Below are 27,524 nucleotides of genomic sequence, written 5' to 3' on the forward strand. Positions count from 1 at the left end.
CCAAAGGAGGAAAGGATTTTTTTTTTCTGAGGAGACAAGAGTGATGACAGCAGGTTTCAAAATACTATTTCCATCTCAGCTAGAGTAGGGGCTAGGAAGGTGTTGGAACCAACAATTCTACGGACACGGGCTTGTAGGGTTAGAATAGCGGTTTTAATATACTTACAACAGAGCCAGCCTGTTAGCCGTTGAACTTTCGGTGAACTGGCTGGCTGACCCTGTGGCACGGATCTTTATACAGCAGCTCCAGGGGGAGGAGCCCAGTACAAACTCTCGAGTACTCCCAGAGCTACTCCCCCTGGTGGTCAGGTAGTGCAACTGCACTTACAATATTGATACACATATATACAGATTATAATATCGTGTGAATCTCATTCACCACATTCACCCCCTGTGAAAAAAATCGAGTCCGGCGGGGGTGGTGGCTCACAGAGTTAGTCTGTCCGGTGGATGAATTGTTCGTTTCGATCTGCGGCGCACCGGGGTTGCAACCTCTTGCGGTGGCTGGGTGGGTGTTGAGAGCTGGGGAACGATGGCAGACGATGGCGGGTCTCGTCCAAACTTCATACACCTCTGGCTCGACTGGGGGCGGGCTGGTGCTGGCGCGTGGAACCGGTGGGGCGAGCTTGCAGAATCCGGGGCACGAGGGGGCGGCAGCATAGGGAACGGGGTAAGGGGTTCCTCAGTGGGGGTGGGGGGGGGGGCTGGATCCAGCGGGTGCCAGATCCCGAAGGGATACTGTGTCCTGGCGACCGTCCGGGAACTCCACGATGCGTACCTGGGGTTGGAATGAAGGAGGCGCACCTTTTCAACAAGGGGGTCAGTTTTGTGCCTGGTGTCCTCAGCCACGCCGGAAGTGAGACCCCCGTGGTAGTGCCCCTAGAAAAAATGAAGAGCTGCTGGAGAGGGGTTTGATTTGTAGCTGTACAGAGGAGGGATCTAATTGCGTGGAGCGCGTCTGGGAGGACTTCTTGCCATTGGGAGACTTAGAGTTTTCTAGACCGGAGGGTCAGTAGGACGGTCTTCCAGACCGTCGCATTCTCCCTCTCCACCTGCCCGTTCCCCCTGGGGTTGTAGCTGGTAGTCCTGCTCGAGGTGATGCCCTTGTTGAGCAGGTACTGACGCAGCTCGTCGCTCATAAAGGACGAACCCCGGTCGCTGTGCACGTAGCTGGGGAAACCGAACAGGGTGAAGACACGATTCAGGGCCCTAATGACTGTGTGGGAGGTCATGTCGGGGCATGGAATAGCAAAAGGGAATCGGGAGAACTCATCGATGATGTTGAGGAAATAAATGTTCTTGTTAGTGGAGGGGAGTGGCCCTTTGAAATCGATCGCAAGGCGTTCAAAGGGCCTAGGTGCCTTGACCAGGTGGGCCCTGTCTGGTCTATAGAAGTGCAGTTTGCACTCTGCACAGATCGGGCAGTCCCTGGTGACCGCTTTTACCTCCTCATTGGAGAAAGGCAGGTTTCGGGCTCTGATGTAGTGGGTGAGCCGGGTGACCCCTGGATGGCAGAGGTCCACGTGGATGGCTTTCAGACGGCTGATCTGAGTGCTGGCGCATGTCCCGCAGGATAGGGCATCCGAGGGCTCGTTGAGCTTCCCCGGTTGATATTTAATATCATAACTATAGGTGGAGAGTTCGATCCTCCACCAAAGGATTTTATCATTTTTTATTTTGCCCCTTTGCGTGTTGTCAAACATAAAGGCAACCGATCATTGGTCGGTGATGAGGGTGAACCTCCTACCTGCGAGGTAGTGCCTCCAGTGACGAACAGCCTCCACGATGGCTTGCGCTTCCTTCTCGACAGAGGAGTGTCGGAGTTCTGAAGCGGATAGGGTACGGGAGAAAAATGCGACGGGCCTCCCTGCCTGATTTAAAGTGGCTGCTAGAGCTACCTCTGAGGCGTCGCTCTCAACCTGAAAGGGAGTGGATTCACCGCCCGCATGGCTGCTTTGGCGACGTCCTCCTTGATGCAGCTGAAGGCCTGGCGCGCCTCAGCAGACAGGGGAAATCGTGTGGCCTTAAAGAGTGGGCGGGCTTTGTCCGCATATTGGGGGACCCACTGGGCGTAGTATGAAAAGAACCCCAAGCACCGTTTGAGGGCCTTGGGGCAATGAGGGAGAGTGAGTTCTAAGAGGGGGTGCATGCGGTCCGGGTCTGGGCCCAGGACTCCGTTCTCCACGACGTAGCCGAGGATGGCCAGTCTGTTTGTGCGCAAAACGCATTTCTCCTTGTTATAAGTGAGGTTTAATTTCTATGCCGTCTGGAGAAAACGGTGGAGGTTGGCGTCGTGGTCCTGCTGGTCATAGCCGCAGATGGTAACATTGTCCAGATAGGGAAACGTGGCCCGCAGCCCATACTGGTCTACCATTCGGTCCATTGCTCGTTGGAACACCAAAATCCCGTTAGTGACGCCAAAGGGAACCCGGAGGAAATGGAAGAGGCGGCCATCGGCCTCGAACGCCGTGTAGTGGCGGTCCTCCGGGCGGATTGGGAGCTGGTGATATGCAGACTTCAGATCCACGGTGGAAAATAGCCGATATTGGGCGATCTGATTAACCATGTCTGTAATTCTGGGGAGGGGATACGCGTCTAGGAGCGTAAAGCGATTTATGGTCTGGCTATAGTCGACGACCACACAAAATTTTTCCCCGGTCTTGACGGCGACCACCTGAGCTCTCCAGGGACTATTACTGGCCTCTATGATCCCCTCACTGAGCAGCCGTCGGACCTCCGATCGGATAAAGACCCTATCCTGTAGGCTGTATCGCCTGCTGCGAGTAGCTACTGGTTTGCAATCTGGAGTGAGATTGGCGAAGAGAGGAGGGCGGCGATGCGCAGCGTGGCTAGGCTGCAGATAGTGAGTGGGGGCAGGGGCCCGTTGAAGCTGAGGGTGAGGCTCTTGAGGTTGCACTGGAAATCCAGGCCTAATAAGACTGGCGCGCAGAGGTCAGGCAGGACGTAAAGTTTAAATTTTGAATAACTAGCGCCTCGAATTGTGAGCGTAGCGACGGTGCGTCCTTGGATTTGGACTGAGTGGGATCCCGAAGCGAGGGCGATAGTTTGGCTCACAGGAAAAATACGAAGTGAACAGCGCCTTACCAACTCTGGGTGTATAAAGCTCTTGGTGCTCCCAGAGTCAAAGAGGCATGGCGTGCTGTACCTGTTGACCTGGACCTCCGCCATCGAACTTCTTAGGTGCTTGGGGCGGGATTGATCTAGGGTGACCACGTTGAGTTGTGGGCCGCGTGATGAGTGCCCGGAAAGGTCATAGTCTTCCGAGTGGGCGTCCGGTTGATGTAGATGCCGGTACGTTCTGGCGAGCTTGATGCAGGATCGCTGCGCTGAGTTGCTGGCCGCGTGATGAGTGCCCGGGGAAGTCGTAGTCTTCAGATGAGCTTTCTGAGCATGCCGATGCAGATGGGGCCCGTGGATCGCACGTGGTGAGCAGCGAGGACGATGGCGGCCCCCATGAGTCGCACGTGGCCGGCCGCATGGTGGGGGTTTGCCAAGATGGCGGCCCCCATGGATCGCACGTGACGGGAGGGGGCGGAGTCGGGGCGTAGGCCGCAGCATTTCGGGCCCCGCGGGCCCGCTAGTGTTGGGAGCGATTTGTTCTCTCTACTGGGGAGTTAAAAACTGGGGCCCTTTTCGCGAGGCACACTCTAGCATAGTGGCCTTTCTTCCCGCAGCTGCTGCAGGTCACGGATCGGGCTGGGCAGTGCTGCCGCGGGTGCTGGCTTTGGCCACAGAAATGGCAGGCTGGGGCAGCTGAGTAGCTGGCTGGAGCAGCTGAGTAGCTGGCTGGGGCAGCAGAGTAACTGGCTTTGGCAGCGAGCTAGCTGGGGGGCTGTGCGGCACAGGCCTGGGGGAATTGTTGGTCGGGTGTCCACGATGAGGTCGCGGGGTCCGCGGGAAACGACGTGAGGCTACGGAAGGAGACTTCCATAGTGGTAGCAGCCTCCACAGTAGTGTCTAAGTCCTGGGCCCCCTTTTCTAGCAGTCTTTGGCGCACATAGTTAGATCTAAGGCCCGCTATGAAAATGTCCCGCACAGCAAGCTCCCTATGTTCAGCCGCGGTAACGGCTTGATAATTACAGTCATTGGAAAGATTGTTCAGTTCCCGTACAAACTCGGCTAGCGTTTCTGTTGGTCGCTGACAGCGAGTCGTAAACACATGGCGTGCATAAACCTCGTTAATGGGCCTAACGTACATTTTGTCCAATATCACCAGCGCTGCGGTGTAAGAACCGGCCGGATTTAGCTGTGTGGAGATTCTGTGGCTTACCCTCGCGTGCAGTAGGCTGAGTTTTTGTTCCTCCGTTGTTCCGGCGGTGCTGGCTTCTGCCAGGTATGCCTTAAAACATCTCAGCCAGTGGGAAAAAATTTCTTTAGCCTCTGCATCCTGCGGGTCGAGTTCTAGTTGTCCGGGCTTGAGGGCTGCTTCCATGATTTACTTCGACTGTTTCGTAAGTATATTAAATTGTTGGAACCAACAATTCTACGGACACGTGCTTGTAGGATTAGAATAGCGGTTTTAATATACTTACAACAGAGCCAGCCTGTTAGCCGTTGAACTTTCGATGAACTGGCTGGCTGACCCTGTGGCATGGATCTTTATACAGCAGCTCCAGGGGGAGGAGTCCTGGGCGCAGCCAAGGGAGGAGCCCATTACAAACTCTTGAGTACTCCCAGAGGTACTCCCCCTGGTGGTCAGGTAGTGCAACTGCACTTACAATATTGATACATATATATACAGATTATAATACCGTGTGAATCTCATTCACCACAGAAGGGAAGTTGGGTGGGCAGGAGTTTAGTGGGAATAGGATCAAGGGAACAGGAGACACAATGAGCTCAGAGAAGGCATGGGAGAGGTACTAGAGAAACATGCAAGTTCAGGGCTATGCCAGGGAGGGGCAGTAAAGGAAAGGAAGAACATGGGCAGGAGTAGCTGATTGGATTATATCAAACATGGCACGAAAGAATACGTGAGCGCCTCACATTTATCGTTGGATTTGATTGTGGAGGGGACAGGGGAAAGAGGTTTAAGAAGTTTACCAGAGCGAAAAGAAGCCAGCAGTTATCTTTGCATTCCAGCATGATTTTGGAGTAGTGAACAGTTTTAGCAGATGAGAACCAGATGGTATTTAAGTGGTGCAGCTAGATCGGGCTGTGGATGCCTAAACCATTTATCCTCCATACCCTTTCAATTCTGTTTCCCTTGTTGTTGATGTTTATATCTTTGTTAAAAGTCTGACAACAGTGTTAGTTTTAGTCAGAAATAAATTTCTCCCCCTACCCATCAATACTCCCCTACACCCACCCCTACTCAACATGCGTCCAAAAGCACTTGTCTCATTTGTGAACAGTCATTAGAATATCAAATTCTGTTTAGTTGTATCCAGGATGCTGTTTTGGATGCTCTGTCTGAAACTCAATATGTATCAGGAAGCCCTGCTGTTCTATGAACTAAAGCAAGCTTTAGTGTTCAGGCTTCAGATCAGAAGCACCCAAGCTGAAAAACCTGGCTTTTTTTCCAGTATTGTTTTCGTAAAATGGGCTATCTAAAGTATATCTTTTAAATCTTGTGTGTAGTACATGCTGCATAGAAGGCATCACACTTTGGAACAGATATAGAATGATTTTGAAAAGAAATGGATAAAACTTTCCATTCCTTGGTCTGGAACCTGAAACTTGAAAACAGACACAGCCATCCTGTGACCCAGGCAATTTCTATAGCTGCCATTTATTTCATTTTGACTCTTCAGAGGGCTGGCATAAAACTGAATGCCAGCTTGCTAGCCAGACATCATAACTGTTCCAATCTTATGACTCTCCATAACGGACACATATACCACCTGGAATATTAATGTGCAAAATGTTTGATTTACACAATGCAAAGGATGTTCGTGCCTGCGAATCATCTTTCAGTTACACAACAGGAAAAAGCAGACAGACTTGCTTATTCCCAGAAATTTTCCTTTCTTTTTTTTTTAGGTATGCAGATTTTAAAATTATTTTAATGCAACTTATTATAAGCATATCATGATGTTGTGAGAATATGCACCTTCTGACAAAGAGGCTAAGTTAGGGACCCAAAAGACCTTCTTAGGTCTGTGTGGAATCAGTTGATCTTAACCAGGAGAGAATGGCTCCGCTCCAATTGACCTCATGCTCCTGGAATAGGAAAGATTTTTTAAAAATCAACCAGTTTTCAATGATGATCCTTTGATTTATGTTGGAAAGTGTATAGGCAGAGGTCAGGTGTGAATACGTGAAGTTCTTGGCCTCCAGTCAGTTTCACTGTCTACATTATTCAAACAGGAAGAGTAGACATTAGGCAAGGGTTTCCCACATCTCTGAAATTGTACTCATTTATGAATTAATACTTTAAAGGAGTGGAGGGAAACAAAATTGGGACAGAATAAATAATAATGATCTTTATTGTCACAAGTAGGCTTACATTAATACGACAATGAAGTTACTGTGAAAAACTCCTAGTTGCCACATTCGCCTGTTTGGGTACACAGAGGGGAAATTCAGAATATCTAATTCACCTAACAGCATGTCTTTCGAGACTTGTAGGAGGAAATCGGAGCACCAGGAGGAAACCCACACAGAAGTAGGGATAACGTGCAGACTCAGCACAGACAGTGACCCAAGCCGGGAATCGAACCTGGGACCCTGGCTTTGTGAAGCAACAGTGCTAACCACTGTGCTATGGTGCCGCCCAAACAAACAAAAACGCCAGCACTAGATTTGAAAACATGTTTGAATTTTGATTGGTGAACTTGGCTTAATTTCACAGATGTAAATTTGTTGGTTTCTGAAGACATCAACAAATAATGTTTCTTTAAATAAACATTTAAAAAATGTTTTATTATTTCCTCCTTTCCCTATTTTTCCATTTCACACCCAGAGGCAGGAGGATGAGCCAGCCACCCAAATGCAGAACTATGGATTTCTTGACTGCTGACAAAGTTTAGAAGGGGCAAGTACAATTGGAGGAGATAGACTGAACTTCCAAATATTTAAATTACAAATAATCCTCAAAACGGAGGACTTCCTGGTTGAGAATTTCTAGTGTGTCCCCTCTCAGCACCTCCTTCCCTTACAAAAGTGGTGTCTGGTCCTGCCTGGTAGAATTGGAAGAAACTGTTAATTTTTCAACAGTTGGTTATGAAATTAGAATGAACTCTATATGTAAAGAACTGGTTAATATTTCCAAGCCTGTTTTATATTTTTCTCATTTCAACCTTTAATTTTATTTCACAGCTTTGGCTTCACTAATAAAACAGGGAGTAAAAGCCACTTGCCGATAGGAGTATATGGAAACGGATTTAAATCAGGCTCCATGAGATTGGGAAAGGATGCTCTTGTCTTCACCAAGAATGGCGGCGCTTTAAGTGTGGGCCTCCTATCACAGACCTATCTGGAACAGATTAATGCACAAGCTGTCATCATCCCTATTGTGCCTTTCAATCAACAGAATAATATCCTTTAATGTAATAGATGTTTCATATTCAATACATTTTATTTTAATTCCTTGGGATTCCTTCATTATTGGTTGATTTTGATCCACAGGGTTCTTGTGTGTTGCAAGATGTTATTATGATGCTCCCCACTGTTGTGCTCTGTTTAATTTCTTGAACATATAATACAGCTCCTATTTAATGGGCAACTAATTCTAAATATTTTAGTGTCTACATTACCTGTGTGATACATTCTTTAGTTTATGGAGCTGCTCCCTGAAATATTATCTGCATTATAAAGAGCAAGTTCCTGTGAACATAAACCACAATTGAAAAATAATCTTGATCAACTCTTGCAAACTAAGTGAGTTCATCACTGTAACTATGCCCCAATGATCTTAAATATTTTTTTCCCAGTCAACAATTCGTTAATTTTAGATTTCAGAAGGGAGAAATTTCTTATGTATGGTGAACCATTCTTCAAATGACAGAATTGCCATGGCATGCAGTTTCATTTTCTCCTTGTTGGATGAGATACACTGCATATATTGAGGTGTTTGTTTTGCAAATTAATATTAAGAGAAGGGCTGACAAGAAAACTCTAAATAACTTAACAAGTAAACATGGCAGAAAAATAGTATTCATCAACAAGGAGTCGATAAGGTTTCCTGTTCCGCCATTGGCCTTGTACGTTATTCGAACGATGAATACAAACTTCAAGAACAAAATCATCACGCTCTTGGATACCATGCAACACATTGACTTGATTAACGTCAGCTATATTTGCATTTTTATTGACTTAAATGGTAGGCATTTGGACAGCCAGTGGTCGTCCCCTTTAATGGCTGCACTGCTGGTAGAGTAGTATAGCTGCTGACCCAATTCTGAGCGTGTTGGTGTCCTGTTAATCCCAGGTAAGGATATTCAAAATCGACCCCAGAGAGTTGAGACCCAAGTGCAGTTGTTTAGGTTAAGAGAATAACTGAATCTGAGCAGGGCAGGTGGTCAGTGAAAGGAGGAGAGGCCGATGACCACAGGGAAATGGAGAATGATTGGGTGGCACTGGGCAAGGGTGTTTTTTATGATTGAAAGCTGGAAGGGGGGGAGGGGTGTTCAATGAGCCACCCTTCACTGTTAGATAATTATTTTTAATGAATTCATGAGGTGTGGGCATTGCTGGCCAGCATTTATTACTCATCTTTAATTACTTTTTGAAAAGTGGAGGATAAGAGCAAGGCCAGAGGGCAAAAATAGCTGTGTGTATGGAAGGATGCATAAAGGGAAAAGGCCAAATAATGAGGTGGTGCAAAAGGGATAATGGGTAATGATGTAGGGGTTGGAGTAGGAACTACTTGCATCTTTTTTTAAAAATGAGTGGATAGGGATTGCAAGAGCTGGAGTTCATTTTAATTTTCAAACTTGGTATCGAAGATTTCTGAGACTGTTCAGTAATCATCTACCACTTGGGAGTACCCATCAAGAGAGCTGTCATGATTTTCATGCAAGGAAACTTTGACGTGTGTGGCAAACACGAGTGTCAGTTCTGATTTCCCAACCATTATTTAGTCCAATGAAAGGAAAAGGTCTATCTTAGTTCTTTAAAAAAATCTCCAAAGAAACAGCATTCATATAAAAATCTTTTAAAATTTTCAATGATGATGGCTTACCACATTGTTGTTCAGAAAACACTAAAGAGCAGTCTATATCAGATAATAGTGTAACTAAATTGCAGAACTACCATGAGTCAGTGCAGCGCGATTTGTGTAGCATTAGTTTATTCTGCAGCCGGGTGCATTGTTTTTCCAGACAGCAGTGACATACGTGTACAGTTTAGCACATATCCAAGTGTCTGGAATATCCAATCTGTAAAATAAAGGCGTAAATTATGGGCTTTGGCTTTGTTGTATCAAGTACTTGATCTGTTGAGTTCTTTTGCCTCTGTGTTGATTGCACTAGTGTCTGGGCTTCCCATATAAGACACTATTCAGTCTCTGGAGCTGTATATGATTTATTTTTCTTTGTTTAGCCCCTAGATTTTCCATGTATAACATTCACATCAGTCCCTTGAGCTCTTTTGGGTAATTAAATGTTGTTGGAGTTCCCTTGTGTATTCTTGGGTATGAACATTTATTTAAGGCACAGCTTGCATGCAACATAATAATTAGGCATTAAATTGAACATGAATCAACAATTTTGTTGGCATTTCCATTCTAATACTCGATTAGCAAATTGGCCATAGTGCTTACAATAAATGGGGCAATTTTGAGATTGTTCTTGGAGAGATCATACTCATTTAAGATTTGAAACTTCCAATGGTGTGGAAACTTTTATCCCTGCCTGATTTGAAGAATGGTTCCATAGTGAGATGCAGTTCTTAGTCTAAGGTTATTATTCATTCATTTTGTTTAGAGATGTACATTTAATCCAAGGCTATATTTTACCCTTCTGTTTATTTACTTCAAGAAAGATGATGTTTTCAGATGGTTGAAAAAAATGATTCCAGGCAAAGTGTTCACTTTGGTGAAGGATTCAAATAGGAAACCTAGATGTAAGAAGGTAGGAAGATGGATAACTTTTGCAGAAGAGATTATACGGTGAAATTAGTTACCGAGGAAAATGTTTGAAGTGCACAACACGAATAAGTTCTTCTGAATATTACTTAACTCCCTGAAGCACAGAACCTCATAGTTACTGAAGACTCGGTGCCAAGTCTGGAGGCCATCTTGAAATATTCCATCTTCAAATCACAGGAGGAATTGCTGGCAGAATTTGATGCAATCCTCAGCAAAAAAGGAACCAGGATTATTGTTTGGAATATTAGAAGGTGAGTAGAGAATGCAGTAACCTAAGCAGTAATCCTTTACCAAACTATTTCCGGAGCTTTGGACCGTTATGCTGCTTAACCAACTCCCCAACACTCCCTTTTCCTGCTCCGATTTGTTAGTGGGACAGGGTGGGAAAATGTTTCTTGTGCACAATTTTTTTTTTTGGATCGTTCATATCATCCCCTCTCAGTTATTTGTCAGTGTTACTTTGTAAGTAAATTAGCACCTTTGCTTTGGAGGAGGTTTGACAACATGCTTCTTTTCCCACCAATACTCATTTTTGTCTTATCATTCTTATTATATCTAACTAAATATCTGTAGTTCACTCTTTGGGTTTTGCTTCAAATAATTGCAGCCCATCTTTTATATTCAATGAACTAATTTTGCAAAGTTATTTCAAAGAACTTGTTGCAGTTGATGAATTGATTTACCAGTGATCTGAAGATACATTTCTGACGGGTGAATTTTCAGAGTAGAGCGGATTCAGTTCCAACATTTAATTTCCTGTTGATTAAAATCTTTTGTATATTTCAGGAACAAGGATGGGAAACCTGAACTGGATTTTGAAACAGACCAGTTTGACATCCGAATCCCGGATATCAATTGTGAAGATAATGCAGGAAAGAAGAAAACCTATAGACGGCCTGAGAGACAAGACCAGCACATTCCTGAAAGTGACTACTCATTAAGGGTCAGCACCTAATTGTGTGTGAAAGCTTTTGTTCGGCAGGTTTTGAAAAAAGAACTGAATTGACTGGTGGATAGGTGTTTCCATTAGGTTTTGACATTAATGGAGATTTGATAATGTGATGCCATTCAGGTTACTTAATCACATGTCATTTGATCATGTGATATTTTTCCACTGCAACTGTTATTGCATTTACCTTAGTTTTTTTTTTTTTAAATAATTTTTATTGAAATTTTTCGATACAAACATTTACCCCTACTACATTTTAAATTATAACACACCAAATCCCCCCTGGAAAATCCTCCCCACGCCCTCCCCCGCGCGCACCCCCCCCCCCCCCCCCCCCCGCGCTACCAGTCTAGCAACCAAACCGTTTTTCCCTTTCTGCCGATGGTCTCGGGCAGTCATTGCCCGCGACCCCCCGCTGACGTGCTCCCTTCGTTGCTATCCCCACCCCCCCCCTTTCTCCCCGGGTTGCTGCTGTTTCGGCCTCCAGTTCCTATCTCTGATCCAGAAAGTCAAGGAAGGGCTGCCACCGCCGGAAGAACCCCTGTACCGACCCTCTCAGGGCGAATTTGATTCTTTCCAATTGGATGAAGCTTGCCATGTCGTTTAACCAGGTGTTAACACTTGGTGGCCTTGTGTCCCTCCACTGAATCAAGATCCTTCTCCGAGCTACCAAGGACGCAAAGGCCAATATTCCGGCCTCCCCTGCCTCCTGTACTCCTGGCTCCACCCCAACCCCAAAAATCGCTAGCCCCCACCCTGGTTTGACCCTGGTTCCCACCACTCTCGATACCGTCCCCGCCACCCCCTCCCAGAACTCTTCCAGTGCCGGGCACATCCAGAACATATGTACATGGTTCGCAGGGCTTCCCGAACACCTAACACACCTGTCCTCACCCCCGAAGAACCGACTCATCCTAGTCCCCGTCATATGGGCTCTGTGCAGCACCTTAAATTGGATGAGGCCCAACCTTGCGCACGACGACGACGAATTGACCCTCTCTAAGGCATCCGCCCATGTCCCATCTTCTATCTGCTCTCCCAGCTCCGCTTCCCACTTGTCTTTCAGCTCCTCTATCGATACCTCCTCCACCTCCTGCATTATTTTGTAGATGTCCGAGACCTTCCCTTCTCCGACCCAGACCCCTGACAGCACCCTATCACTCACCCCTCTATCGGGAAGCAAGGGAAATCCTTCCACCTGTCGTCTGGCAAATGCCTTCACCTGCAGGTATCTAAACGTGTTCCCCGGGGGGAGCTCAAATTTCTCCTCCAGCTCTCCCAGGCTCGCAAACCTCCCCTCTATGAACATGTCCCTCAGTTGCCTGATGCCCGCCCTGTGCCAGCTCTGGAATCCCCCGCCAGTGTTCCCCGGGACAAATCTGTGGTTCCCTCTCAGTGGCGCCGCCATCAGACCCCCCACTTCCCCCCTGTGTCGCCTCCACTGCCCCCAGATTTTCAGGGTGGCCGCCACTACCGGACTCGTGGTATACCTTGTGGGGGGGAGCGGCCATGGTGCCGTTACTAGCGCCCCCAGGCTTGTATTGCCGCAGGACGCCCTCTCCATACGTTTCCAAGCTGCCCCCTCCCCCTCCATCACCCACTTGCGCACCATCGATGCGTTCGCCGCCCAGTAGTATCCGGAAAGATTGGGTAGCGCTAATCCTCCCCTGTCCCTATTCCGTTCCAAGAAAATCCTTCTCACTCTAGGGGTGCCATGTGCCCACACATAGCCCATAATGCTGCTAGTTACCTTCTTGAAGAAGGCCCTGGGGAGAAAGATGGGCAAGCACTGAAACAGAAACAAGAACCTCGGGAGGACCGTCATTTTGACTGACTGCACCCTCCCTGCTAGCGACAGCGGTACCATGTCCCACCTCTTGAACTCCTCCTCCATCTGTTCCACCAGCCTTGAAAAGTTCAGCTTGTGGAGGGTCCCCCAGTTCCTTGCCACCTGCACCCCCAAGTACCTGAAGCTCTTTACTGCTCTCTTAAAGGGGAGCCGCCCAATTCCCTCCCCCTGATCTCCCGGGTGTATCACAAAGACCTCACTTTTACCCACATTTAATTTATATCCCGAAAAGTCCCCAAACTCCGCTAGTATTTCCATTACCTCCGGCATTCCCCCTTCCGGGTCCGCCACATATAACAACAAATCATCCGCATAGAGTGATACCCGATGTTCCTCCCCTCCCCTTGTCAGTCCTCTCCACCCCCCTGAACCCCTCAGTGCCATCGCCAACGGTTCGATCGCTAATGCAAATAGTATGGGGGATAGGGGGCATCCCTGCCTGGTACCTCGATGGAGCCCAAAATACTCTGACCTCCTCCCGTTTGTAACCACACTCGCCATCGGGGCCGAATACAGCAGCTTCACCCACTTGATAAATCCCTCCCCAAACCCAAACCGTTCCAGCGTCTCCCACAGGTATTCCCACTCCACCCTATCGAATGCCTTCTCCGCATCCAGTGCTACCACTATCTCAGCCTCCCCCTCCACTGCTGGCATCATAATCACATTCAACAGTCTCCGGACATTTGTGTTAAGTTGTCGTCCCTTTACGAACCCCGTCTGGTCCTCATGGATTACCCCTGGCACACAATCCTCTATTCTGGTTGCCAGGACCTTTGCCAACAGTTTGGCATCTACATTCAAGAGGGAGATAGGCCTGTAGGACCCGCACTGTACAGGGTCTTTGTCCCGCTTCAGGATCAAGGAGATCAGGGCCTGTGACATTGTCGGGGGCAGAACCCCCCCCTCTCGCGCCTCATTGAAGGCTCGCACCAGCACTGGACCTACCAAGTCCACATACTTCTTATAAAATTCCACCGGGAACCCATCCGGCCCCGGCGCCTTCCCCGCCTGCATCTGGCCTATCCCTTTAACTAGCTCCTGCAGCTCTATCGGCGCCCCCAGCCCCTCCACCCGTTCCTCCTGGACCTTTGGGAACCTCGATCTATCGAGGAAGTTCTCCATTCCCCCCCTCCTCCTGGGCGGCTCAGACCGGTACAATTCCCTGTAGAAATCCCTGAAGACCCCGTTCACCTCTTGCCCCTTCTGCACTACGTTCCCTCCCTTCTCTCTCACTCCCCCAATCTCTCTGGCTGCATCTCGCTTGCGCAGCTGGTGTGCTAGCATCCTGCTCGCCTTTTCCCCGTACTCATAGACCGCGCCCTGTGCCCTTCTCCATTGCGTCTCCGCCTTCCTAGTGGTCAGTAGGTCAAACTGGGCCTGTAAACTGCGCCGCTCCCTCAACAGCCCCTCCTCTGGTGTCTCTGCATATCTCCTGTCCACTTCTATAAGTTCCCCCACCAGTCTCTCCCTCTCCTGCCTCTCCTTCCTTTCTCTGTGTGCCCTTATGGAGATCAGCTCTCCTCTGATCACTGCTTTCAGGGCCTCCCAGACTACCCCCACCTTCACCTCGCCCGTGTCGTTCGTGCCCAGATATCTCTCAATGCCCTTCCGGACCCTTCCGCACACCTCATCGTCCGCCAGCAGCCCCACATCCAGGCGCCACAACGGGCGCTGGTCCCGTGCTTCCCCCAGTTCTACCTCTACCCAGTGTGGTGCATGGTCCGAAATCGCAATGGCCGAGTACTCCGTGTCCTGCACTCTCGAAATCAGCCCCCTGCTCAGTACAAAAAAGTCTATTCTGGAGTACACCCTGTGGACGTGGGAGAAAAAAGAATACTCCCTCGCCCTTGGCCTGCCAAATCTCCAAGGGTCTACCCCCCCCATCTGCTCCATGAACCCCCTTAGCACCTCTGCCGCTGCCGGCCTCCTATTCGTCCTGGAACTCGATCTGTCCAGCCCAGGGTCGAGCACTGTATTGAAGTCCCCCCCCATGATCAGGCCCCCTGCCTCCAGACCCGGAATGAGGCCCAACAGGCGCCTCATAAAACCCGCGTCATCCCAATTCGGGGCATACACATTCACCAGCACCACATTCTCTCCCTGCAGCCTACCCTTCACCATCACGTACCTACCCTCCTTATCTGCTACCACCTGCGCCGCCACGAACGACACCCTCTTTCCCACCAAAATCGCCACCCCCCGGTTCTTTGCGTCCAAGCCTGAGTGGAACACCTGTCCCACCCACCCCCTTCTCAGGCGTACCTGGTCTACTACTCTCAAGTGAGTCTCCTGCAACATTGCCACATCCGCCTGCAGTCCCTTTAGGTGTGAAAAAACCCTTGCTCTCTTGACCGGCCCATTCAGCCCCCTCACGTTCCAAGTAATCAACCGGGTCGCGGAGCGACCTGTCCCTTTCCCCTGTCTATTAGCCATGTCCTGTCCCCTGTTCGCCCCGGGTCGACCCTCCCCTTCTGACCCGTTCCCCATGGCGATGGCCCCCCCCCCTCTCTCCTCCCGTTCTTCCCTTCCCGTCCTCGGCCTTTCCAGCAGCAACCCGGTATCCCCCCCTAACCCCCCTTCCCCCCCCCCCCCCTGGCTAGGACCCCTCCTAGCCGCGGTGTATCCACCATCGTACTCCCGAGAGTCAGCTGATTTTCGCTGACCCGGCTGCCCCTGCCACACTCCGACTCCTCCCGATGTGGGGGGGGAGGGGCCTCCCCCCCCCCCTTGCCATCCCTCTCTGACCCCGCTTCAGCGCGGGAAAAGCCGCCATTGCTGGCCACACCCCACTCTTCTCTCCTCCCCCTTCCTCCGTCCCGCGCGCGGGAAACAGGGGAAAGCCCGCGCTTCCGCCCGGCCACACCCTACCCCGCCATCTTCAATTCCACCCCCGTCCCCATCCAAGCCCATAAAAAAGCCCCCTTAAAACGAGAGGAAGAAAAAAGAGAAAAAGAAAACCCGCATAACCAACTTGCACCCCCCCGTCCCGCCTCCCCAACTTAACAATATAACAATATAAATAACAAATCTCAAATAAATACATAAATACATAACTATGCCTGCATAACTAAATAACTACCCAATAATAACGTATTTAACCATCACCCTCTATCGAACAGAACAGTAACCATAACCCTTAAAGAACAGATCAAAAAAAAAACAGTAAAAAAGCCCCCCCTACAACAACCATAATTAAGGGAAGTTGGCAACGGGAAGAGACACACAAAAAGGAACAAAGAAACCCCCCATAACACAAGTTTCAAAGAAACCAAACGATCCATCAACTTTAACCAAGTTCCGACCTGGCCTAAGAAAGACATGGGCCACTTGATCAGTCAAGGGTACTCGGGCGGCCTCGACCGCCGGCGTTCCCAAGTTCTAGTTCAGGTCCAGCTTTTCCTCCCGAACAAAAGTCCATGCCTCCTCTGGGGTCTCAAAGTAATGGTGCTGGTCCTTGTAGGTGACCCACAGGCGCGCTGGCTGCAGCATTCCGAACTTGATCCTCTTTGCGTGCAGCACCGCCTTCGTCCGGTTAAACCGGGCCCGCCGCTTTGCCACCTCCGCACTCCAGTCCTGATATATCCGCACCGTCGAATTCTCCCATTTGCTGCTTTTCTCCCTCTTGGCCCACCTCAGCACTTTCTCCCGATCACAGAAACGCTGGAATCGCACCAGCACCGCCCTCGGGGGCTCGTTCGCCCTAGGCCGCCTAGCCATGACCCGATATGCTTCTTCCAGCTCCAGAGGCGATGGACCGGCCCCCTCTCCCATCAGGGAGCTCAGCATCTCCGCTACATATTTCGGGAGATCAGGCCCCTCCAGGCCTTCTGCTAGGCCCAGGATCCTCAAGTTCTTCCGCCTCATTCGAGTGTCCAGCTCCTCAAAGCGGCTCTGCCATTTCAGGTGGAGTGCCTCGTGCACCTCCACCTTTCCCACGAGGACCGTGGCCTCCTCCTCCCTTGCAGTCATCTCCTGCTGCAGCTCTCTTATCGACACCTCTTGGGTCGCCTGGGCCCCCATCAGCCTTGTGGTCGTCGCGTTCATAGACTCTAAGAGTTCCACTTTCAGCTCCGTAAAACACCGGAGGAGAGCGGCCTGCTGCTCCTCCGCCCATTTTCTCCAATCTTCTAGTGCGCCACCGGCCGCCATTTTGGTCCTCTTCCCCCGCTTTTTTCGGGGAGCTGCTGCCGCTTTTTTTGTCGCCCCACTCCGAGTACCGACCATAAAGTTGGTCTCACTCTCCTCAGGGAGCCTTCCCCCACCGGGATTCGTCTTTACAGTACCGTCGGGGCCCTCCAATCGGCCCTTAAACACCTTTGTCGCAGGAGCTGCCAAATGTGCGACTTAGCTGGTCATAGCCGCAACCGGAAGTCGCATTTACCTTAGTTGAGTGCCTCAATATCATCAATCCCAAAGTAAAAGTATTACTATTTATAGTGACATAATAACAATTTACAAGTCAAACCAAGCGCACAAGAGATTTAAGGGTAAGTAATGTTTAAGCAAAAACTACTGTGATGTTTCAGAAGTATCAATGACAATGAGAAACACCAAGTAAACTCCATTGGTTCAACTAAACAACATTGATAAAAGTAACTGTCAACTAAATTGGTAGAATGTTCTGAAATTTGACAATCTGCAGTTCTAAAAATAATAAGTAAAACCAAAACAAGCCCAACCTAAATTGATTCACTAACTCCCACAGCCCAACTTGGAAACCTAGATGTGATTCAGTTACCAGAGAGAAGCTACAAAGCAGCCTGACTCTTCTTACAATGCATATTATACAACAGATCGAGTACAGCACAGGCCAACATGAACTTTCTCATTCCAGATTGTCCTTCTTCTTCCCCCAGTTACTGTCTCAGGACTTCCCTAGGTGACTTTTGTTGGCCCCGATGCCATCATCCTCTGAACCGGCAGTGAAGCGGAGTTTCCAAATAATGGGGAAACTAACCATCCTCAGACTACATGGCTTAATTGCAAAGCAACACAGCCCGGGTATATTGCATGCACCAAGTGTACATACAAGGAGCATTTCTCCCTGGTTGCCAGGAGCAATGCTCAAGAGATCTATTATCCATTCTGGTGGAATCCTATCAAAAGTTGAGAGAGTTGAAAACGCAACTTCCCATCTAACAACCTCTTATCAATGGTGCACCTTTGCTGAATTCCGATTCGTAGCTACTTTGTGCAAAGTTAGGTAGCTACAGCCAATTGTTAATCCATAACCTTTTATATCTGTCCTAGTCAAGAACCAGTTTAACTCCACTTTGAAGGTATTCAGTGATTTAGCACACCACATAAGCTGGCAACTCACTCCATTGACTCACTAATCTTTGGGCAAAGTAGTACCTAACATCTAGCCTGTTCTTGCATGTTTTAAATGAATGTGCTCTAGTCCCCCCCCCCCCCCCCCCCCCCCCAATCTATCAAACTGCAATAATATCAACCTTTATTATTTTATCAGAATGCCTCCCAAGTCTCTGCTGCTTTGAAGTAATTAGTTTCTGTCTCTTGGTGGAACATGAGGCGACATTGCCACTTGCCCATCGCAAAGCAAAACGTTCAATATAAATTGGGCTATCTATTATCTATACCACCATTAATATCACAGTCCTGATTGCCAAAGATTAATTCTTTCATGATACCTTGCTTCATATCACAGTCTATAGTTGTGTCTTTTGCTATTTGTAATGTGCTTATTTACACTTCTGTGCAATGTATATAGCTACACCAAAGTTTATATAGGAACAGATTTTGAGGATTGTCAATTATCTGACAATTTCCCAAATGCCTTGGTGTGGGAAGAAATGATAAAATCTTCTTTATTTGTTAAATAACGGAGGTTCCACTGGAAATACTTAACTGTGCTGAAATCTTTTTTTGGAGTCTGTATTTTCGTACTCAATTGTTCTTTCAGGGAAGCTTCCTGATTTATTAAAACAAGTGTTGGATTAACGAGCAACTTGTTTCAACAAGTCATGAAGATCATTAACCAAGATAAGGACAGTAAGATTGTAAACCAGCTACTAATTTTCTTTCATCTTGTGATAGGCATATTGTAGCATTTTGTACCTGAAGCCTCGCATGCAGATCATCCTGCGTAAGAAAAAAATCAAAGCACAACTTATCACAAAGAGCCTGGCTCATGTTGAATATGATGTTTACAGACCTAATTTTAACGTATCCTTTTTAGATTTGCAATGGTCAGTGCACTTGTTTTGCTATTATGGTTACAATATGCTGTTCCTATTTTTGAAAGCTGCTCAATTTCCAGATGCTCACAATTAAGTGGGACCAAATAATCTGAACTTTACCCTGTTCCCAGAACTAACCTTTGAAATCATTAGTGAATGCTGTTGAAATGAATGGAGAGTGGGAGGGGTGGGATATGGAGAACATGCATAATCCATTTGTTAGGTTTTGAGGAACGGTTCTACAGAAGTGGCATAAATAACCTACAAAATGTTCAGACCCCATACAAATTGGTATAAATATCTCACAACATAGTTCCCTCTAACCTCTGCACTAAAATAATGGTGTACATCAGAGATGCACATTACTATGGCAAAGATTGTTGGGAAATTCCAGACCTTTGTTTATTGAGTTCTTTGCTGGATCTCAATTGTACATTTATAATGCAGCATTTATCATCAACCTAATGTTTGAACAAGCACTGAGCAAACTCTCTTCTTTCTAAATTCAAATATGCTGTTTTCATCTTCCCTGCACCATCAATATTAGAATTGTGTTTCATTGTATCAGTGCTCTTGCTTTAAATCATATATGTCAAACTCAAGGCCCGCGGGCCAAATCCGGCCCGCGGTAGAATTATCTTTGGCCCGCGAGATAATATCTAATTACTATTAAAGCTGGCCCCAGCAATTGAAGCGCCTATGGCGTATGATATGGCTGATGCCGAGTTTATTCAGGTATCGGGTTTTCAGTGTTTATTCGGTTTCCTGGTTTATTTCCTGAATATCATTGATGAATAAAAAATTTTTCTATTAGAGCTGGTCCGCCGGTATATTGCCCCACCACTAATACTACAAATCCCACAATACATTGCCAGTGCGTTGCTCGCGCTTGCCCCACTCTCTCATCAGCATCCTTATAGTGCTAGTCATCTGTGGTCAACTTTTAGCTAGTCCTCACCCCAAAAATGGCTAAACGAAAGGTGGACTTAGAAAACAGGGGTTTTCAAGGCAGATGGGAGGCAGAGTATATGTTCGTGGATATAAAGGGCTAACCTGTTTGTCTTGTGTGCGGAGACGGTGTGGCTGTAATCAAAGAATATAACGTAAGACGACACTATGAAACGAAACACCACGACAAGTACAAGCATCTGGACAAGAAACAGAAGGTAGAAGAGTTGAAAAGAAGTCTGGCGTCACAGCAGGCTATGGTCACAAAGGCCAAATCACGAAGTGAGGCTGCTGTAAAGGCTAGTTTTATTGTGGCAGCAGAGATCGCTAAATCAGCTCGGCCCTTTACCGAGGGAGAATTTGTTAAAAACTGCATGATTAAAGTTTGCGACATCGTGTGTCCAGATAAAAGGCAAGCTTTTTCAAATGTGAGCCTGAGCAGAAACACCGTTGCCGACCGTGTACGTGAGCTTGCCACCAATCTACAACAACAGTTGGTGGGAAAGGGAAGTGATTTCATCGCATATTCCCTTGCTGTGGATGAGAGCAAGGACACTTCTGATACTGCCCAATTGTCAATTTTCATCCGTGGAGTGGACTCAAGTCTGTGTGTAACAGAGGAACTTTTGGGATTAAGATCAATGCATGGCACAACTACTGGAAAAGATCTCTTTGAAGAGGTATCCAGATGTGTAAATATAATGAGGCTGCCTTGGAATAAACTTGTGGGACTGACGATAGATGGAGCGCCCGCAATGTGCGGTCAAAAGAGTGGATTGGTGGGCAGAATCCGGGAGAAGATGCGGGAGGAAAACGGCGCAGGTGAGCTGACAGCTTATCACTGCATCATACACCAAGAATCGTTGTGTGGCAAAGCCTTGAAAATGGAACATATAATGAGCATCATAACACGAGCAGTTAACTTCATAAGAGCCAAAGGTTTAAATCGCCGCGAGTTCAAGTCGTTTCTGGAGGAGTTAGGTTCAGAATATAATGATTTGCCTTATCACACAGAGGTGCGATGGCTAAGTCAAGGAAAAGTGCTGAAAAGATGTTTCGAGTTGCGTGAGGAGATCTGTCAGATCATGGAAAGCAAAGGGAAAGACACAACAGAGCTCCGGGATAAAAAATTGCTTTGTGAAGTGACGTTTCTGTGTGACATCACGAGCCATCTCAACGCGCTCAACCTACAGCTTCAGGGGTGGGGCCATGTGAGCACAGACATGTACGCTGCAGTGAGGGCTTTTAAAACTAAGCTGCGTCTGTGGGAGACGCAAATGCAGCAAGAAAACTTGAGCCATTTTCTGTGCTGCCAAATTATGAAAGAGCAGGTCTCTACCGCAGTGTTCCCACGTGCACAGTTTGCTGAAAAACTTAGCATACTTGGTGCCGACTTCACACGGCGATTTGCCGACTTTGAAGCCCAAAAAAACAGGTTTGAACTGCTCAGTAATCCATTTGCAGCTGACGTGGAAAGCGCACCAACCAATATACAAATGGAGCTGATTGAACTCCAATGTAGTGACACACTCAAGGCAAAGTATGACTCGGTGGGTGCTGCACAGTTTCTACGTTTCATCCCCAACACAATGCCTCAGCTGCGTAACCAAGCTGCTCAAATGCTCTCTATGTTTGGCAGCACATACCTGTGTGAACAACTGTTCTCTTTGATGAAGATAAACAAAACATCACACAGGAGTCGTCTTTCTGATGAACACCTTCACTCAATCCTGAGGATTTCCTCAGCTCAGAGCCTGACTCCAAACATTGATGAACTTGCATCCAAGATGAGATGTCAAGTATCTGGCTTAGACTAGTGTGAATCACAAAGTGTTGGCCTGTGGAAAAATGTTTTCATTAGAAATTACTCTGGAAAAGCTCCAGATAAAGCAATAAGAAATAAATGCAACTAATTTTTTTATTTATTTAATATTTAATGTTTTTATAGGCAATAACCTAAGCTTTATTAGTTCCAGGTTCAATAAGTTCATTTCAATAAGTTTTGCAAAAAAACATTGAACCAGTCCGGCCCTCGACTTGTCCCGATTTTTAAATTTTGGCCCACGGTGTATTTGAGTTTGACACCCCTGCTTTAAATCATTCTTTCCAAGGACCTGGAGTTTCTGTAACTTCTTACTTCCTCTATGCACTGTATACAAGATACACTGCAGCAACTCACCAAGCCTCCTTAGGCATCACCTTCCAAACCCACAACTTCTATCACCCAAAATAACAAAGGTGGTAGATACATGGGACGACCATGCTCCCCTCCAAACCAAGTGCCACCCTGATTGGAACTATATTAGCATTCCTTCACTCGCTGGGTCAAAATCCTGGAACTTCCTTCCTAACAGTACTGTGTGTGTACCTACATCAGATGAACTGTAGCTGTTTAAGGAGGCTCATCACCACCTTTTCAAGTGCAATTAGGGATGAGCAATAAGTGCTGGCATCACCAGCAATGATAATATCCCATGAACGAATAAAACAAAAATCTTTGTTTTAAGGAACACAAGTTTTTACATCTCAGATTTGTCACCTAAAAGTTACCAATGTTTGTTCAGAAATCTATTCTTATTTTCAGCCTTGGTGGTATCTTGCACTATTGGCTTTCTACTTTGCCTAGGTTTTTTAACTTAAAAAAACCCTTCCATCAGAATGCTTGCCTTACTGAACTAAATTAACGAGGCAAGAGGAATAAATTTGTTTATTTAATTCACGAGGAAGAACATAAATTTTGGGGGACATTAATTACCTCCTATTTCATTGGCATCTGGGGATACACACAAGCACAACACAATAAAATCATGGCCACTTGCATTCAGATCAATAGTCCAGATTAAGTTTTCCAGACTTTTTATCTGTGTGATGGCAAAAACCAGATTATAATATTGCAGCACTATATCTGAAGACAGGAGGCTTCAGATGAGAATGGAATTAAATCTATTTACGAAATCATGATTCCTCTTCTCTTCATTTTTTCGCCTCACCTGCTTTACATAGACACATAGATAGAAAATAGAAGCAGGAGGAGGCCATTCGGCCTTCAAGCCTGCACCGCCATTCATTATGATCATGGCTGATTATAAAGTTCAATACCCTGATCCCCCTGTCCCCCAATATCCCTTGAGCCCCAAGAGCTATATCTAATTCCTTCTTGAAATTACAGAACCTTTTGGCCTCAACTACTTTCTGTGGTAGTGAATTCTACAGATTCACCACTCTCTGGGTGAAGATAATTTTCCTCACCTCGGTCACGTAAGGTTTACCCCATAGCCTCCAACTATGACCCCCAGTTCTGGACTTACCCACCACTAGGAGCATCCTTTGTGAATCTACTCTGTCTAATCCTGTTAGAATTTTCTAAGTTTATATGAGACCCCTCTCACTCTAACCTCCAACAAGTATCATCCTAACTTACTTGGTTGTTCCTCATATGACGGTCCCACCGTCCCAGGAATGGGCCTGGTAAACCTTTGCTGCACTCCTTCCATAGCAAGAACATCCTTCCTCAGATAAGGACACCAAAACTGTACATAGTACTCCAGGTGTGGCCTCACCAATGCCCTATACAATTGCAGTAGATTATCTCTATTCCAGTACTCAAATCCTCTCGCTCTGAAAGCCAACATACAATTTACCTTCTTCACTGCCTGGTGTACCTGCACACTTACTTTCAGCGACTGATGCATGAGGTCAACAAGGTCCCACTGGGTATCAACCTCTGTCAATCTACATTCATTCAAATAATAATCTGCCTTTCTATTTTTGCTACCAAAATGGATAATCTCACATTTATTAATGTTATACTGAATCTGCCATGCATATGCCCACTCAGCCTGGTAGCATGGTGGTACAGTGGTTAGCACTGCTGCATCACAGTGCCATGGATCCGGGTTCAATTCTGACCTTGGGGAAATGTCTGTGGAGTTTGCATATTCTCCCAATGTTTGCATGGGTTTCTTCCGGATGCTCCAGTTTCCTACCATAGTCCAAAGATGTGCAGGTTAGGTGTGTTGGCCATGTTAAATTGCCCCTTAAGTGTCCAAAAGGTGAGGTGGGGTTACTGGGTTATGAGGATAGGTAGGATTGGTGCAGACTCGATGGGCCAAATGGCCCCTTTCTGCACTGTAGCGATTCTATGATTCTATAACCTTTCCAAATTCTGCTGAAGAATGTCTGCATGCTCCTCACAGTTCACCCTCCCATCCAACTTTGTATCATCTACAAATTTGGAAATACTATATTTAATTCCCTCTTGCAAATCATTAATCTCTTGTCATGTGAGAGTATCTTTAAGAAATGGGTGTTTAAGAAATGTACCTGTAAGAAATGGGTGTTTATCAGTGATGTCAGAGTGTGGGTTGAGCTGGGCTGTCTGTCAGCTTTTTAGTTTTGTTTTAGGCTGTTTGCTGCAGGGTATGTTTTAGTTTTGTTTTCAGTGTTGGAGCTGAAGCCAGACAAAGCAGGTGTACTGTTGATCTCTCTGCCATGAAAAGACTATCTCTTGAGTATTTGGTGAATTCGGAATTATAAATGTTCTCAGTAGTGAATGTGAACCTAATGTGCTTCTGTTAAAAGGTGTTCCTTTTGTCTTCTGGATGTTGTTTGGGAAGTTATTAAGGATGACGTAGTGTATTCTTTGGGGTTGTATTTGAATTGATGGTTGCTAAGATGTTCACTGTATATTTTAAAAATGTTAACTTGCGTTCATAGAACTTAGAACAGTACAGCACAGAACAGGCCCTTCGGCCCTCAATGTTGTGCCGAGCAATGATCACCCTACTCAAACCCACGTATCCACCCTATACCCGTAACCCAACAAGTCCCCCGTTAACCTTACTTTTTAGGACACTACGGGCAATTTAGCATGGCCAATCCACCTAACCCGCACATCTTTGGACTGTGGGAGGAAACCGGAGCACCCGGAGGAAACCCACGCACACAGGGGAGGACGTGCAGACTCCGCACAGACAGTGACCCAGCCGGGAATCGAACCTGGGACCCTGGAGCTGTGAAGCATTTATGCTAACCACCATGCTACCATGCTGCCCTTATAGAATAAACATTATTTTGCTTTAAAAAATACTTTTCCATTTCTGCTGTACCACACCTGTTGAGTGGACCGTGTGCTCCCCATACCACAATCTATTAACAGTTGTGGGTCAGGTGAACTCAATGATACACTTTGGGGTTCTCTAAACCCTGGCCCATAACAAATAATGTGAACAGTTGGGATCCTAGCACAGATCCCTGCGGTCCCCCACGAGTCACTACCTGCCAATCGGAAAAATACCCATTTATTCCAACTGTTGTTTCCTGTTTGCTAATCAGCTTTCTATCCATCTGAAGATACTACTCGTAATCCCATGCGCTTTAATTTTACAAAGTAATCTGCTGTGTGAGACCTTGTCGAAAGCCCTCTGAAAGTCTCAATAAATGACATCCTATGGTTCTCCCTGGTCAACCCTCCTAGTTACATCTCCAAAGAATTCTAGTTGATTTTGTAAATCCATGTTAACTTAGCCTGATTATGCCACTATCCAAATGCTATGCTATGAAATCCTTGATAATGGGTTCGAGCAACTTCCCTACCAACATTAGGCTCACTGGTTTTTAGTTCGCTGTTTTCTCTCCACCTCCCTTTAGTCGTCCCTGTGGTGCAGTTGGTTAGTGCATTCGGCCGTTCACCAAAAGGTTGGTGGTTCCACCCCGGGACAAGGTGGTTTCTGGACAGCACGGTAGTACAGTGGTTAGCACTGTTGCTCCACAGCGCCAGGGATCCGGGTTCGATTCCCAGCTTGGGTCACTGTCTGTGCCGAGTCTGCATGTTCTCCCCGTCTCTGCATGAGTTTTCTCCTGGGTGCTCTGGATTCCTCCCACAAGTCCAGAAGGATGTGCTTGTTAGGTGAATTGGACATTCTGAATTCTCCCTCTGCGTACCCGAACAGGCGCCGGGTGTGGCGACTAGGGGCCTTTCACAGTAACTTCATTGCGGTGTTAATGTAAGTCTACTTGTGACACTAAGAAAGATTATTATGATTATTATTAGTTTGAATAGCAGGGTTATATCAGCTACAAATCAATCTGTGGGAACCATTCCAGAGTCCAAAGAATTTTGGAAAATGCCACCAATGGATCTGCTAAAACTGGGACCACTTCCTTAAGTACTCTGGGATGAAGATTATCAGGCCCTGGAGATTTGTCCGCTTTCAATCCCATTAATTTCCCCCCAAACAATTTCTTTACTAACACAAATTTCCTTCAGTTCCTCATTAAAGCTTCTGTTTCTCAGAACTGGCGGTACATTATTCATGTCTTCCTTTGTGAAGACAGAAGCAAAGTACGAATTTAGTTCCTCAGCCATTTCTTTGTTCCCTGTTATGAATTACCCTGTTTCTATCTGTAAGGGTCTTACATTACAATCTTTTTCTCTTTATATACCTATAGAAACTTTTACAGTCAGCTTTTATGTTCCCTGCTAGCTTACGTTCAATTTGTATTTTCCCCTTTTAATCAATCCCTTGGTGTGCCTTTGCTGAATTTTAAACTGTTCCCAATCCTCAGGTCTATTGCCTTTTCTTGCTGATTTGTATGCCTCTTCTTTTAATCTAATACTGAATCTAATACTACTTCTGCCTGTCCTTCCTAAAACCTGAATAGCCCTCAATTTTTAGTTCCCATCCTTGGTCACCATGGAGCCATGTCTCCATATTCCCAACTATATCATATCAGGGGCGGCACGGTGGCATAGTAGTTAGCATTGCTGCCTACGGTGCTGAGGACCCCTGGGTCACTGTCTGTGAGGAGTTTGCACCTTCTCCCCGTGTCTGTGTGGGTTTCACCCCCACAACCCAAAGATGTGCAGGTTAGGTGGATTGGCCATGCTAAATTGCCCTTTAATTGGAAAAAATGAATTGGATATTCTAAACTTATATAAAAAAAGAAAAAGAAAAAAAACTATATCATATCATAGGGCAGCATGGTAGCACAAGTGGATAGCACTGTAGTTTCACAGCGCCAAGTTGCAGGTTCGATTCCCTGCTGGGTCACTGTCCGTGCGGAGTCTGTACGTTCTCCCCGTGTCTGGTTTCCTCCCACAGTCTAAAGACGTGCAGGTTAGGTGGATTGTCCATGATAAATTGCCCTTAGTGACCAAAAAGGTTAGGAGGGATTATTGGGTTACGGGGTGGAAGTGAGGGCTTAAGTGGATTGGTGCATACTCGATGGACCGAATGGCCTCCTTCTGCACTGTATGTTCTATGTTCTATCCCTTTACATCCCTTTCTTAAAGGGAGCCTTGGATTTTGCTTAAAAAGCTTGCCTCTGCTTATCCATTATATGCAACTACCTTTGATTGCTTATTCTGTGTTTTTGTGTAGCCCATTCCTTGGTCAATTCGATTCTGTGACATTATTCCGTGGATAAGCAGTGCTTCCTCACTCATTGGGATAGCCTTTTAATCCAACATAACTGAGATGGACAAGGGTATAATTCCCAAGGATGTAACATTGGGAAGTGGGT

At 46.7% G+C, this 27,524-nt stretch overlaps 1 protein-coding gene across 1 annotated transcript in view; it reads left to right on the forward strand.

The window, feature by feature from the left end:
* LOC119951403 (MORC family CW-type zinc finger protein 3-like) overlaps positions 1-27,524 on the forward strand; it is a 147,601-nt gene that overhangs the window by 31,620 nt on the left and 88,457 nt on the right. Inside the window, exons 4-7 of the mRNA XM_038774562.1 lie at positions 7,282-7,499; positions 10,155-10,302; positions 10,838-10,994; positions 18,910-19,038. Of these exons, the coding sequence (XP_038630490.1) occupies positions 7,282-7,499; positions 10,155-10,302; positions 10,838-10,994; positions 18,910-19,038 (652 nt within the window). The remainder of the gene's footprint in view (positions 1-7,281; positions 7,500-10,154; positions 10,303-10,837; positions 10,995-18,909; positions 19,039-27,524) is intronic.

Source organism: Scyliorhinus canicula, chromosome 17 (genome assembly GCF_902713615.1).
Source record: "Scyliorhinus canicula chromosome 17, sScyCan1.1, whole genome shotgun sequence".
In the NCBI taxonomy this organism is placed as follows: domain Eukaryota; kingdom Metazoa; phylum Chordata; class Chondrichthyes; order Carcharhiniformes; family Scyliorhinidae; genus Scyliorhinus; species Scyliorhinus canicula.